General features: G+C 35.0%; 1 protein-coding gene across 1 annotated transcript; it reads left to right on the top strand.

Annotated features, from left to right (window-relative positions):
• Positions 1 to 13370: 13370 nt before the first annotated feature.
• LOC141601044 (myb-related protein 306-like) lies at positions 13371 to 16236 on the top strand. The gene is made up of 3 exons (XM_074421307.1): positions 13371 to 13759; positions 14405 to 14534; positions 15172 to 16236. The coding sequence occupies exons 1-3, from the start codon at positions 13627 to 13629 to the stop codon at positions 15920 to 15922; spliced, it is 1014 nt and encodes a 337-aa protein (XP_074277408.1). The 5' UTR covers positions 13371 to 13626; the 3' UTR covers positions 15923 to 16236.
• The last annotated feature ends 206 nt before the right edge of the window (positions 16237 to 16442 follow it).

Consider the following 16442-nt stretch of genomic DNA (forward strand, 5'->3'; position numbering starts at 1 on the left):
CGCCGCTCTTGTCGGCGTGACAGTGTGAGCAGGCGTACTACTAATTAGGTCTAGGAGCATTTTCAGTTTTGCTATGTCAACCACATGTCCCATGATGGTGACCTGGTTGGCTGGCAGTGGCGTGTCGGGTATTGATGGCATCCCGAACTCCGGTTGGATTACTCCACCGGTGGAGGGCTGTATGACTCCAGAATTGTTGAAGGTATCATCTTGGTAAAATGCAGTTTCGTCGGTTACGACTGCATCTTGTTGTTTAGACATTTTCTTAGCTTTTTGGGGGGGTTTTTGTTGGGTTTTTTTTTGTTTGGGAATGAATGTGACTAGCTTCTAGTGTCTTTTCCCACAGACGGCGCCAATTGTTCCGGGTGTAATTCCAGAGCAAGTATCGTTACCACCCGTGGCTTGTAGAATAATGTCTTTGGTTGGATTCTTCTCGCCCTTATCGTTCCTCTCGGCCTCTCCAGATGAATAGTGTATTTAGGTTTAGTTTTTGGGATCCTTTCCTCAATGAAGGTTGAGGAGTATTTATAGGCTTTCACCTTTTGTCACGTAGTGGCCAAGTGGCCAAGTGGCTTATCAGGTGGAAAGACCGTTCTACCCTCGGCCGATAGACCTACGGCAGGCCGGCCGAGGGTCTTGGATGTGAGTACGCGGATATGTGTCCCGGCTGGCTGGTTGCCAGGCCGAGACCCCAGGTGACAGGCCGATGGGCTGCATCGGCTACGCAGTCTAGGTCGTTGACTTGCTGTAGATATCTTTGACCTTGCTCAGTGTGTTGACTTGGTCAGCGGTGCAGAATATGCCCCATCATATTTGTTTAACCATAAAATTAAGGATTTCATTTACAAATTTTCTCCAATTATTTTAATTGAATTTTTTTTTTGTCACGAAACTAATAATATTTACCAAGTTATTCTCTAAAGTAATAATTATTGCATTACTGGAAAAATTTAGCAACTTGTAGTTTAATATTTGTTTTATTTTAATGAAAAAATCATAATTATGATTTTAATAAAAAGATTAGAGTTTAATTATAAGAATATATTTATTGAAAGGATAATAATTTAATGTATTTATTGAAATGATAGTAATTTAATGAAAAAATATTTCACTTATTTTTTATTTAAATAAATGTATTTTGGAGAGAAAACCACGGGTAAGATTATTAGTGAGTTTTGAGACAATACTCACATGAGTCTTGAAACAAAACTCACTCAAGGCTCCCAATAATCTACCCAAGTCTTCACAAAATCTTAAGTTAAGTCTTGGAAATATCCAAGATTCGATTTAAGACTTTACAAGAGTCTTAACCCCACCTTTTTATAATGACAGTCAATAAATTGCTACCATGTGTTAAAGTATTATTGTTTTCCTTTTTATTTAAGACCCCGCAAAAAAAGTGTAGTGGAAAAGTAGAGTCTGTAGTGAATCTGAGGGATAATGTATAAAGTCTAAGTTAAGTTTGAGGTGGGTCTGAACAATAAAATAATAATAAAAGTTAGTGGAAAGCTAATGTAGTAGAGTTTTAAAACTTTAGTAAGTCTGACCAATAATCCTATCAATGGTCCGGATCGCATTTGGACAACATTTAAAGGTTCTAAATTTACGCTTAAAGATAAAGGAAAATGAGGGTAAAAGGAGAAATTATTATTTAAAATGATTATGAGAGGAAATGAAAAGAAAGGAAATAGGGAGGATCCATTTTCAAAAAACATCATACTTCCTCCATTCATCTCCACTCTACCACTTTTAATTTTCTACACTATTCACAAATAAACATTCAATTTCAATTTTTTCTTAATACATACTCCCTCCATAATTGTATATTTGACGTTTTAGCAATTGTTATTTTTTCCACTTTATTTGACGTTTTACAAGTTTCTAGGCAATAACTACACTTAATTTCTCACAACTCATTTATTGAATATACTTTTTCTATAATTATTTTTATTAAGAAGCATGTAATTGGTGGGTTAAAGGTGAAAGAGGGAGTATTTAATGAGAATATTGTAAAAACTAGATATTGATAGAGAATAGAGAGAGTATTGTAAGATTATAATGAATTGTATTATATCAAGTATATGATATGATGTACATAGGGGAGTATATATAGTATTTGAATATAACAACCTCCTAACAACTTTAGGTAGGCTGATGTCATCATCCTAACAAACTAATAACTAACTTTTATATTATATCTCTAATATACCCCTCTTAAGCTAGATTTGAACTAAAACACAATCCTAGCTTGTGAGAGAAATGCTTATGTTGATCAGTCCCTAAAGCCTTTGTCATTATATCTGCAATCTGCAAACCAGTCCTGATGTGTGTTGTATACAGAAAACCTTCATCCTGTTTCTCTCTAACGTAGTGGCAGTCAATGCTTAAGTGCTTCGTACGCTCATGGAATACAAGGTTTTCAGAGATATGAATTGCTGATTTATTATCACAATGCAATGGGATTGGTTTAGGAACTGTTATTCTGAAATCTTGCAGTAGCCTGTCTAGCCAAACTAACTCAGAAGTTGTGTATGAAAGACTCATGTAGTCTGACTCAGCTGAACTTTTACTGATAGTAGGTTGTTTCTTGGTCTTCCAAGACACCAATGAATCACCCAAATATATACAATACCCACTTAAGGATCTGCAAGAGAATTGGCATTGTCCCCAATCAGCATCACTAAAAGTTGTGAGCTTGATGTTTGTCTGGGACTTATAAAATAATCCTGCATTGACAGTCCCTTTCAAATACTTGACAACGTGTAGTGCTGCCTGTAGATGAGGCTGTCTTGGCTGGCTTACAAACTGGCTTAGATGTTGTACAGTGTAGGATAAGTCTGGTCTTGACAAATTCAGATACAAAAGTCCCTATTAACCTCCTATACTGATCAGGTTCTTGTAAGAGCTCACCATCATCAGTGGAGAGTTTCAAACCTTTTTGTAAAGGAAAGGACACTGCTGTTGTAATACTCCGTATTTATAAGTCTTGGGGTACTCTGTCGAGTAAGGGTAAGTTGCCTTTTAGAAAAGTTTCTGACCTGTTGGGTACTCGATCGAGTAACTAGGGTACTCGATCGAGTAAGGGGGTACTCGATCGAGTAGCCTTGGGTACTCGATCGAGTAGCCGGTTTTACGGGGAGTTTTCTCGGGTTTTGTTAATTATGCGATTAAGGTATATAAGCTTTGTCGTCATTATTCTAAATCACTTTTGCAAAACCTAAATTACTGTTTAAGAGAGAAAGCAAGCAAGTTCTTCATTCTAATCGCATTATTAGCAATACCCGGAGTTTGGAAGGTCAGTTCTTAGCGTTGATTGTACCGTTGAGTTCCTTGCGTCAAGGGTAAGTCCTACATACCAATTTTATAGTATTTCGTTAAGTTTCGTTAAACCCTAATTTTGGGATTGGGGGTTTTTGTTATGTTTCTTGATTGGTAGTAATTGCATGATTGTATGTTAGGAGAAGGATTCATAGAAGAAGCCTTTTGAGATCAGCTGTTGAGATCGACTGATTGTTGTGCTTTCCAGGTAGGATTCCTACTCAGTATTAGTCCCATAATGGGATGATTGTTGATGTGTTGAGATTGATTGTTTGATATAGTAATTGTATTGTGACGGTTGTGATTGTGATTGTGATTGATTGTTCTCTGGTTCTCGAGATGAGTTCTCGGCTGAGTGGAGTCACTTGCGGGAGTGGCTTCACGCCCTAGTTTCGCCCTTCGTGGAACCCGCCACGGAAGGGGATGTGCACATTAATGGACAGGGTTATCGCTCAATATGATGAGCGGGGATTTGGTGGGTACGGCTGCGGTCCCCCACTGGCAGGGCTGGTCCAGTGGACAGTCAGTGATTGAGATTGATGGGATTGGAGTAATTGTGTGTGTGTGTGATGGTTAAGCTGTCTGTTTATCTTGCTGTCGGTTTATATATATTGTGTGATTAGTACTGACCCCGTTTAAATGTTTTAAAAACTGTGGTGATCCATTCGGGGGTGGTGAGCAGTTATTAAGCAGGTATGATATGACGCGTATGGGATAGCTGGGATGAGTCATCACGTGGCAGTTAGAAGTCTTCCGCTGTGTCAGACGGTGTTTTATAGCGTTGATAGTTTTAGCAGTAGACCGTCTGAGAATGTTGTATTTCAGTTTATCGGTTTTGGTTTTGATCATGTAATCACTTAAACTATTTACTTTTAAATATGTTTCTTTATTGTCTTATGAATATCATTGCCTCGGGTAACCGAGATGGTAGCACTTCCATGCCTTAAGTGGTCCTGGTAAGGCACTTGGAGTATGGGGGTGTTACAGCTGTACAGTTCTCCATCTTTAAATCTTTTGAGGATATAAAAGATATACTTTCTTTGATTCAGCATAATGTCTGAATCATTCCTTGATATTTCCAATCCAAGGAAATATCTCAAACTGCCCAGATCCTTAATGGAGTATGCTTGATGTAGCTGCTGTTTAACATTGTTGATTTCCTCCATTGAGGTGCCAGTAAGTAAGATATCATCGACATAGACTAATAGAACAGTGAATGCACCAGTAACTGCACTGTACTTTGTGAATAATGAGTAATCCTGCTTTGACTGTACATAACCCAGCTGCTGCAAAAATTTTGTTAACTCTTTATTCCACTACCTAGAGGCTTGTTTAACCCCATACAGTGATCTCTTAAGCTTACATACCAAGCGCCGACTGGTCTCATAGCCTTCTGGAACTTTCATATAGACCTCCTCGTCCAGGAACCCATGTAAAAAAGCATTATTCACATCTAATTGGAATAATGGCCAATCCTGAGAAGCTGCAACTGCTAGCAAAGTCCTGACTGTTGTAAGTTTTGCAACAGGTGAAAAAGTATGCTTAAAATCTTTGTCCTTGACCTGGTTAAATCCTTTAGCAACCAACCTGGCCTTGAATCTTTCAACTGACCCATCAGGCTTGTATTTTATTTTATACACCCATTTAGAGCCAATTGCTTTCTTCCCTTTAGGCAATGCAACCAAATCCCAAGTTTTGTTTTTCTCCAAAGCTTGGATCTCCTGCTGCATAGCTTGAACCCATCTTTCATCCTGCTTGGCCTCTGAATATCTGTAGGGCTCTTGCTCCTTCAAAACTTCAGTAAGTGAAGCTGTAGACTCAGGATCATAGTTATGTAACTGAGCCATCAACTCTGCCTGGAAAGCTACTGAATTAGCAGATCTTTGATGCTGGACTGGTAACCTTTGAGTGCAGTGATAATCTTTTAGCCAATAACTCATTTGTCTTGTTCTAGAAGATGTCCTGACTAACTCTTCAGGGTGTGAAACATGTTGTTCTTGAACAATAGGCTCTTCAGTGCTTGGATCAGGTTGTTCTTGATGAATATAGGTGCTAATACTTTCAGGAACTTCATGGGACTCAGGTATATTTTGTTGTGGTTGACCAACAGACAAAATATGGGTTGATGATGCTGGATTGACTAAAGACTTAGCAGTAATAGCCATGTCCTCAGTTTGTTTAGAAACATAATAGAACTCCTTCTCTTTGAACACAACATCTCTACTAACAAAAACTTTATGCAAATGAACATCATACAATCTATATCCCTTCTGATTATGAGGATAACCTACTGTTCCGGGTGTAATTCCGAAGCAGTTATTTGTTACCACTCGTGGCTTGTAGAATGACGTCTTTGATTGAATCCTCCTTTCGGTCTCCTGAAACAATGAGCAAACTGAGGGCTCGGCTTTGGCCGAGCGTACTCACTCCGACGCTCAAGTCAGTGAACTTAAAGAGATAAGTTATGTGTTACTTGGCGAAGTATATGTTGTAGAGAGATAAGGAAGATATTACCAGATTATGAGGTGTTTAGGTTAAATTGTGGATCCTTTCCTCAATGAGGGTTGAGGAGTATTTATAGACTTTCACCTTTTGTCACGTAGTGACCAAGTGGCCAAGTGGCTAGCAGGTAGAAAGACTGATCTACCCTCGGCCGGGGGACCCATGGCAGGCCGGCGGGCCCTGTTGACTCGCCGCCGAGGGGTCTTGGATATGAGTACGCGGATATGTGCCCCGGCTGGCTAGTTGTCCTAGCCGAGGCACGAGAGACAGGCCGGCAGGTTGCGTCGGTTAGGCTGTCTAAGTCGTTGACTTGCTGTGGATATCTTTGACCTTGCTCAATATGTTGACTTGGTCAGCGGGTGCAGAATATGCCCCATCACCTACAAAAATGCATTTTCTAGCTCTATTTCCAAATTTATCAGAAAATGTGGGAGGCATTGTAGCATAACAAACACATCCAAACACCTTCAAATTATCATAATTAGGTTCATGACCAAATATAAGCTGAAATGGAGTTAAATTTTGAATAATTGGAGATAGTATAAGATTAATAAGGTAAGTTGCAGTCAACACACAATCTCCCCAAAACTTTATAGGCAAATTTGCTTGAATTTTAAGAGCTCTAGCAGTTTCAAGGAGATGTCTGTGCTTACGTTCAACTCTCCCGTTCTGTTGTGGAGTGCCAACTATGCTAGTCTGGTGAACTATCCCTTTACTTTTAAACAACTCTGAACAATACTGTTGCAAGAATTCTGTACCATTGTCTGATCTGACAATCTTAACTGTTTTATTAAACTGAGTAAATATATATGCCAAGAAATCCTTAAAGAGTCCAGGCACCTGATCCTTATTTTGGAAAAGTATGGTCCAAGTATTTCTGGAGTAATCATCTAAAATGGTGAGAAAATATTTGGCTCCAGAAATAGATGGAACCTTATATGGACCCCATACATCAATATGGATCAAATCAAAGCAAGCATTAGCTCTTTTATTACAAATTGGAAAAGGAAGCCTGTGATGCTTAGCCAGAATACACACTTCACAACTAAAATCTTGTTTTATTGCAGCTTTCATACCAGATAAAAATCTCAATTTATTTATAGATAGATGTCCTAATCTATTATGCAACATTGACAATGAAGTAGATACAGCATGTGAACAAGATGCTTTATTTTTGTGAGTTTTAAATTTTGTGTCTAACACCTTAGTAACAATACTGGAAACATCAGAAAGCAAAGCAGAACTGTATTTATTTTGGAATCTATAAAGATCAGCAACTCTTTGTCCCTTAGCAATCACAAAATTACTTGAATGGTCCTGAAAAACACAGTTATTAGAGTTGAACAGAACAGAACATCCATTATGATCAATTAATTTACTGACTGACATGAGATTCTGTTGGAAATCAGGTATATAAAACACATTGACAAGCTTAATCCTATCAGTTAGCCTAACAGTCCCTACTTTATGCACTAGCTTAACTGAACCATCAGGTAAACCAACTTTGATAGGATTTAAAAGAGTAATAACATCAGTCAAAATGTTTATATTATAGGTCATGTGGTCTGATGCCCCTATGTCTATGATCCAGTCATTTAATAAAAAGGATTTGTGTACTGCAGAAACAAAAGAGGAAGGAACAATACCTGCAAACTGTGATGAAGATAAAGCAGGCTGTTGATCAGAGATTTTTTGAAGGACCTGATCAACAACAGAAGTAATAATGCCATTAAGAACCTCAGAAGTAAAACCAGTTGAACTGCCAGGTTGAGAAGCATTTGCAGAACATCCAGCAGATGACAATAAAACCTCATCATCTAGAGGATAATCAAACCCAAGAGCATCAACAGCATTTGCAGTATTCTTGGAAGAACCTGCAGTCCCAAAACCAGTAGACTTAGTAGACTTAGCCTTGCCCTTCTCCTTTCCTTTCTTAGTTGGAAAACCCTTAACCAAGAAGCAATTGACAGGATTATGTCCAAACTTCTTGCAGTGAGGACACCTGTTTAATCCAAAACAAGTAGCTCTAGTGTGACCCTTCCTTTCACAGTGGTCACAATACTTATCAGAATTATCAGCAGGCTTCTTCTGTTCTAGTGCTTTGAAACCAGCATATGCACTTACTTCAGTAATGGTATGAACAGACTCAGTAGTCTGTTTCTGTCGTTCAATATTTTTTAAAAGACCAAGGGCCTTATTGATGCTAGGTAATGGATCCATAGACAGAATTTGGGACCTGACAGTATCATACCCACCCTTTAATCCCATCAAGAACTGGATTAACTTTGCAGTGTTTTCTCGCTCAATCATTTTCTTGAACAAAGAACAAGTACACCAATCAATCTTTCCACAAGAGCACAAAGGCAAGGGGTCAAGCCCATCTAAAGTCTCCCATAGATTCTTCATTTTACCATAATAATCAACCAAAGATGAGTTATCTTGTGCAATACCCTCTAGTTCCTTTTTAAGTTGATAAACCTCTAATGCACTTGCCTGACCATAACGCTCTAGTAATTCTGACCACAATTCTTTAGCAGAGTTTACATACTTCAAACTATCCTTAATAGATGGTACTAAAGAATTGAGAATCCATTGTCTGACCATAAAATCACAACGAACCCACTGACTGTGTTTCTTGTCTGTTTTGGGTGGCTTAACAGATGAACCATCAACAAAGGAATCCTTATTTTTAGAAGTGAGAGCCATGAAAGCCTCCCTTCTCCAACCCAAGAAGTCATGACCCCCAAACAGACTAGTAACAAGACTAGAGGTAGGTTGGTCAGATTGAGATAAGAACAAAGGATCATCAAAATACTCATACGCAGAACTAGAAGATGCAGTAACCTCAGGCATGTTGATAGTATGGAAAAAGATCAACTAAAACCAACAATTTGTAGCGGAAGCGAAAGATTATGAGAAAGATCAAAGTTATACCTCTGTAACTGAAACTGGATTGCAGAAGAAAAAAGAACGAAAAAACCCAAAAGATGAAGAAAACAGCTTCAATCAAGATCGTGATGATGATGAAGCTGATGAAAAACCCAGAAATACAAACACCACTGATACCATGTACAAACTAGATATTGATAGAGAATAGAGAGAATAGAGAGAGTATTGTAAGATTATAATGAATTGTATTATATTAAGTATATGATATGATGTACATAGGGGAGTATATATAGTATTTGAATATAACAACCTCCTAACAACCTTAGGTAGGCTGATGTCATCATCCTAACAAACTAATAACTAACTTTCATATTATATCTCTAATAAATATTAATGAGGGTAATTTATATTACATAGAACTATTAGCATATCCATTTTGCTTTTATAGTTTTTAAGGTACCGAAGATGTCTTAGTCTAGTGGTTAAGACGGAGGTATTGTGGACAATAGGTCCCAGGTTCAAATCCCCCTCCCCTTTATTGTAATGCGACTATGTGCGCGCTTCGTGAGACAGTTTTTAAGGTAATTAATACCTTCTAATTAATACTCTTAGTAATTTCTAAACATTTCTTAATATTTGTGCTAGACCTCAAAACGTCATATAAAAAAAAATTGGAGGGAGTATGTGAAAATATATGCATGTGAGATTTTGTTTGATTCGTCTTTACGAGCATATTAAAAATATCTAATTTTTATATTTTTGCAAATACATAGCTAACGATATTTACCGCGTAAAATATACGTTGTTAAACGAGATAAAGTAAAGTGATAGAGTAGAGTTGAATGAAGGAAGTATATCGGATGGTTCGCAAACTGCATGCGTAAGGGTCTCAGGGACTCGGGGAGTTGGGTGTTCAGGGGCCGGAATATATGGCTACAAGTCTCACACAAGATTAGGAGCAGGTGACAGAGGTAAAGATTTAGGTCAACTTTAATTTGGATTGTATCCAATCAAGACTGTTATGAATCATGTGACACGTCTTCAGGTCATCCATCATTTCAATCTAATTTAGGTAGAATTAAATTAGATATTTAAGGGTATTTCCCATTAAATTAATTTTTGCTGATTTGCAGTGCTTTTTATTGAGACTTTACAATAAAGGTACGCGGATATGCTAATGAAAGCTAACAAAACTTGATTTATAGGAAAGAATAATTTGGATAGTTCAAATCAGAGTTAGTCTTGCTTACATTATCGTCTTAAACATGTGGAGGTTTGGTCTATTTTGGTTCGAATGATTTTCTTCGTTTTGCGTTTGATTTTTCTTTAGAGTAAAAGTCAATTTACTTAGTATTTTGGCTCAAATTACCAATTTTAAGCTATGTGGATTGTTGCCCAAAAAAAAAAATACGTTGATTATTCAAGCCATGTGGACTAACCACTCTTACAACCTGTAGTTGACAGATTTAGCTAAAATTGTAGATTAACCATTCTCATATAACGGTTATTCTAATTTTTAACTTAATTACTCAACTTAATTATTATAGTTGGCCGATTTGTGTGTGTCTATATATTAAATCATTGTTGTTTCATGTGATGATTAATATGATAACGGTTATATTGAAGACTGAGGAGCAATGTTACATGAGCTACAAGTGGTATAGGGGATGATTGCTTCGGCTATGGATGTATACGAGTATGGGCGAATGCGAGACATGATGTGTATAATTATCACCATGTAGTTGCTTACTAGTATTTGATTGAGTGTTCGATATGTAGAGTAAACTATTTAGATGATTATTAATTTAAAACTCTCGCTTTAATATTTATATTTGATTTTGATTATACAGTTGAGATTTGATTTAGTGATTTAATATAACTTCTACAATGTTGTTTGGTTTAATTATACTGCCACGGAATTTACCATGATGCATAACACGCTCTATTATACATAATTGTCGTTTTTAAGGCAATTGGATAATTTAGGGTGTTAGTGTGCTACAAATTGCTAGATTTGTTGCCATTATCACCGACCGTCCAACTTGATATTACCTGTTTGAACAATTTTTTTAAATGGCATCGGGATGTACTCGTTTTCTGGTAATTATATATTTTATTTTAAGAACCTTCGGATTTACTGTCTAACGAGTTTATTCCAATTATCGAAAGTTGATTAGAATAGTAATGATTTGTAAACCCCGAAGGCTATAAGTTAACGTAAATCCTAATGTATATACTCCACATTATATAACTATGTATTAATAAAATAAAATAAAAATTGGTACACCTCTTTTAATATTGAACACTAAGACAGAAAATGAAGTGCATTTTATCAAGATTACGAACGAGGTTGCTAGCCTCACCGGTCACCACCTTAACAAGCAGAGAGCACATTAGGCACATGCACCATTTTACCAAAATGAGTTGTCCCGTTGTCCGACTCTGACTAATTTGCCAATTGTGCAAAATAAATCATCTAGACATGTTATTGTCCAGACCAACTTGATCTAAAACTATTATTTCTAAAATACAAAGTTGTAGAGGCAATTAAATACGGGTTTAATTATTTGCAGTTACTACGTGCCGTCTTCAATGAGATTTTGTGAATTATCTGATCCTAGATTAAACATGAGTAGTTTCTAACATCAATAGCCCTAGGACAAGTTAATGATATGATCTACTGTATCTAATTGGTGAAAACTTAGCATGTCATGCTATAAGGTTTGCGTTAATTTTCGAAAACACACTGTTATTATAAATTAATAAGTTATACTATAAAACGGTCGTGCGGTGCAATTGATTAAAAAAAATAACCATTTTACTGTAAGGTGGTCACCTTTTATTATAAAATGATCACTTTTATAATAAATTTTTAGTACTATTTATCATAAATTAATCACTTTTTGTTTATTATACTATACAACGGTCACATCCAATAAAACCGAATTAATTACAAATGTACAATGATCATGGCCAACACTACAATGTATAGGCCAGGCTCACCAATGTACATTGATGGATTCATTGATTTACCTAATAAGGTCAACAAGTATTAATATCATAAGAAGGCATGGAAATCAGGATTAAAACTTTAGTACTTTTACCAGCTAATAAAAGCTCTTCTTTTATTGCTCCTGTAATTTAATTTAAAGAAAAATAAAGAGTTCCTAATGAATTGAATGCCACGCGGTTCGGCAAAGCTAAATAAGAAAGCTGACTTTTTCAAAGCAAAGGAGTAAATGCATTTGCTGTCTCCATTTGACTCTTTCATTTCACGACAACCTCCCACTCACTCTCCAAGTCAGCGTATTACTCTCTCACTTTCCCTTCCCCACTCTATTTTTAGTACTCCATATTACAAATTAAAGGGTCTTGTTAAGACAGATAATGACCCTCTCACAATATGCAAGTGGGAGGGCAAGTGGAGCGCTACATATTTGTCTCATTTACCCTTCCACTTGCAATTGTGTGAAAGGGTCACTATTCGTCACAAGCTTGTGACGGATAGTGACCGTCACAAATGAGAAATTGTCATTACAAATTTGGTCCTGATTATTTCTTTACTTTTAACATTAACACAAAGACCGAAAAAAATGGGATAAAAGCGATTATTTGATGACAAGTGGAAAAAATTTAGCGTATAAGATCAAATTGTTTATAAAAATATCCATAAAATAGAATGGTAAACAATTAATCGAGATACCCAAAATAAAATATGTAAACAAATAATCGAAACAGAGAAAGTCTTAATTAATTAAATATACATTATTATCATTATTTATAATAACTGTCACCTTTTTAATTATAAGGTATAACAATGGCCAATCTTCAGAAACGAAACTTTGTGGTAGCAAAACTTCTTCTTATAGCTTAGTATCTTTGTTAATACAACATTTTTAGAGATTTTAGGACAACATAAATCAATAATTTTAATTAATTTTTTGAGATTGGAGCAGCAAATGTTACCTCTTGCTACTAGGTACATGTAAATAAATGTCTTAAATGTTCTAACAAAATTTAAACTGTTTTAAAATGTGGAATACTTAAATTGTTCTAAAATGTTTGAGTATATATGATAGTTAGAACAATTTAAATATTTCACTCTTGTACAACTGAATTAATACAGAGTAGATTTTAACTTAAAAAGACATTTTATTTAGCTAAATTAAGCATGTGAATCAACTCAAATATATAATACTTCATATTAGTATTATTATTCAGGTAATAATAAATACAACCCTTAGCTAGTGTTGTATATAAGGATCTAAAAGAGTTTTTAAATTGATATTAAATTAAAAATATATGATTAATTTATACTTATATCTATGTAATTAATGTCTAATTCAAGTAAATATTAGGATATATACTCTCTTTAGATCCTTATATGCAGCCTTTCAGGGGCTGTATTGTTGTATATATATATAAACAATTTAATATAAGGAGCGACGAGCTATTTGTCTAATTTTATAATTTACCATCTCATATCACAATAATACATACGAGTAGTTAATTAATATAATTTCAAGTATAATTTATCAAAATTTGTAAATTGAAATCGGACCAAAAAATGGATAAGAGTAAATATGAACTACTCTAATATTATACTCCTCAAGTACACTTTTTTTTATATATAGAAACCAAGGGTACCCTAGACTTGGACCATTGTCTTCCTTCTTTTTCTTTCCAACCTAAATAAAAACTCATACTCTATTTAACAAAATAACAACTGCCAATACTTTCTCTCACTAAAAAAAATCACTTCTTCTTCCACAACTTAGCTAAAACCTAGTATAACTAGGTAACAAATTGAAACACTACTCTTAATATGCAATAATATCAAGTATAATAAAAATTAAGAAAATCTAATTAATTATACATATAGAAGATTATAATTGTAGATATAAACCATCAAAAAAAATGGGAAGACCACCTTGTTGTGATAAAGTAGGGGTGAAGAAGGGTCCATGGACTCCTGAAGAAGATATCATCTTAGTTTCTTATATTCAAGAGCATGGTCCTGGTAATTGGAGAGCTGTTCCTACTAATACTGGTATGTCACCAACTCTCATATAAGACGGTCTCTTGATAGTGTTTAATCTACTCCTTAATTGCTTAAAACCGTAAAACTCTTAAGAATTTGGACACAATAATTCCTTAATTTCATTTTATTATTTATTTGCTCAGTCTTGTGCGGAGTATGAGATTATCTTATACGGAGTAAGTGAACTGAGACCGACAATTTGGACACAATAATTCCTTATTTTCATTTTTATTCCACTCAATCTTATACGAGGCGATTTTACAAGTGACCTGACACAATAGTAACTGTTATTAGCATAATCTGGCATGTAATATTGTTTCATATAAATTGTTATATTTTTCTTTGTTTATACGATTATTTATTTTATTTTATATTTCATTTTATTGAGTTTGAGCTCATGATCTATGTACAGCTTTAAGTTGATTTTTCAAGTGGGTTGGTAATTAATAAATTGTGTGTATTTATTGCCCTAGCTCCATGCAGCTGGCACCTTGATAAACCTTTTTATTTTATTTATTTATTTTTATTTTATTATCCTTTCATTTAATTTATTCATCTTGTAGGGTTACTGAATTTAATTAATGAAGTAGTGTAGGATAAATTAATTATTTTGTTTTAATTCAAATATTTAATATTATGCTTGATTTTGTTTAGGGTTGAGAAGGTGCAGTAAAAGTTGTAGACTGAGATGGACTAATTATCTCCGTCCTGGTATAAAACGAGGCAACTTCACTGAGCAAGAAGAGAAGATGATTATTCACCTTCAAGCACTTTTGGGAAATAGGTAATTAATTACAGTAATTAATAATACTCGTATAGTTGTATATTTTTGCTTTTAATCCGGATTAGTTCTATTTAGATTAGATCAATCGCAGATTATAAAATAAGACCGATACTTGTACATTTTTCTTATAGCCTAGTGTAATGATATACATCCAAGTTTTCACAGATATTTTTGAATTTGATATTTTATAACCCTAAATAATGGTCTTCAAGTAATTTGAATTAGAAGACTACCAAAAATTAGATCCAAAATCGTCTACTCATCGATAAAAATATCTAAAAATACTAATTAGATTAGATGATCCTGTATTTTTTAACACTAGTTATTTTATAAAACGATTTAAACCAATCTAATTACTCATATGACTAAATCGGACTTGAAGTGAGTGACCAAATTTTGGAGTGACGGTCAATTTAATTTTTCTTCGGTAATATATGATAACTCGAGAAAAGAAAATAGTACGTAATTTAATTTGTCCATGTTATGAGGTCAGATGTTGCATATAGTACAAGTTTACAACTACAAAGATGAAGTAATAGATTTTAGATATCTAGTGCTTTACCTTTTTTATATTGTTACGATTTTGTTTTCTTGTAGTAAATGAAATTGACGTAAATACTTTTGTTATCTTTCACAGATGGGCAGCAATAGCATCCTACCTTCCACAAAGGACAGACAATGATATTAAGAATTACTGGAATACCCATCTAAAGAAAAAGCTAAGCAAAAGAGAAGAAGGGCAAGATGGTCAATTAACACAATCCCAAGAAGGGTTTTCCTCAAATAACTCTTCTACATCCACCTCATCATCCCAAAACAACAACAAGGGGCAGTGGGAAAGAAGGCTCCAAACTGACATCCATTTAGCCAAACAAGCCTTATGTGAAGCCCTATCTATTGACAAACCCGAACCGAACCCGATCCAACCAGCTTACGCCTCTAGCACTGAAAACATTGCCCGATTGCTCGAAAATTGGATCCAAAAGCCCAATTCCGGCCCATCACCCAAGTCACCTCAAGAGTCAACCCAAAATTCCTCATCATCCAATTATAATAATAATAATATTAATATTAATAAGAAAATAAACAATAATAATAAAAATAATAAATTATATTATACTAAGGATGAGAACAATCAAGGCTTTGACTCCCTCTTTAGCAACCTCAACACCAACTCCAACACCAACTCTTCCACGGCCACCGCCTCCGGCGACACCTCAATGGAGATGTTAGAGGAGGAAAGCAAGCCATGCATGGCGGCCGAAGCGGCGGCACCATTGTCTCTACTTGAGAAGTGGCTCTTTGAGGAAGGTTTAATGAGCCAAGATCATACAAGCTTACTTGACATGCCCTTAGACGATGCATGTGTTGCTGCTGAACTCTTCTAAAACATATCAATATTTTATTTGGACTGTTTTTTTTTTTTTTTTACCTTAACCTTTTTTTAGAGTGTTTAATTACTTTTTTTTACTGGGTGGGCAGTTGTTTTATGACTTTGGAAGGTAAGGATTAAAAAAATAGATATGAAAGTGTAAATTACTGAGTAGTAATTACGAGGCAGCTAGTACTCGTACGTACGTGACTGTTATATGTTGTCATCATCATCTTTATACATATGTTGCATGCACATATACGGTGGATACAAATGAAATTCCAATATGTGTTATTGTACATTTGTACTAATTGATGATTTGTTTCTTTGGTTTTTTTTTTTATGAGGCCAATTTATTTGTTCTAAACATAACCATATTAGTATGTAACAAGTAAAAATAGTTGTTAAAATGATCAGTTTATTCGTTCTAAACATAACCATATTAGTACGTACTACGTAGCAAGTAAAAATAGTTGTTAAAAAGATCTGTATATAATAAGCTGATCATGTAAAATCGTCCTACACAAGTATTTGGG

The sequence above is a fragment of the Silene latifolia genome, chromosome 1 (assembly GCF_048544455.1).
Source record: "Silene latifolia isolate original U9 population chromosome 1, ASM4854445v1, whole genome shotgun sequence".
In the NCBI taxonomy this organism is placed as follows: domain Eukaryota; kingdom Viridiplantae; phylum Streptophyta; class Magnoliopsida; order Caryophyllales; family Caryophyllaceae; genus Silene; species Silene latifolia.

Bases quoted from the DNA above. Each gene is read 5' to 3' on its own strand.
- LOC141601044 (XM_074421307.1), top strand. From the start codon at position 13,627: ATGGGAAGACCACCTTGTTGTGATAAAGTAGGGGTGAAGAAGGGTCCA. The intron at 13,760-14,404 runs GTATGTCACCAA...GATTTTGTTTAG, and splicing joins AGCTGTTCCTACTAATACTG to GGTTGAGAAGGTGCAGTAAA. The intron at 14,535-15,171 runs GTAATTAATTAC...TATCTTTCACAG, and splicing joins CAAGCACTTTTGGGAAATAG to ATGGGCAGCAATAGCATCCT.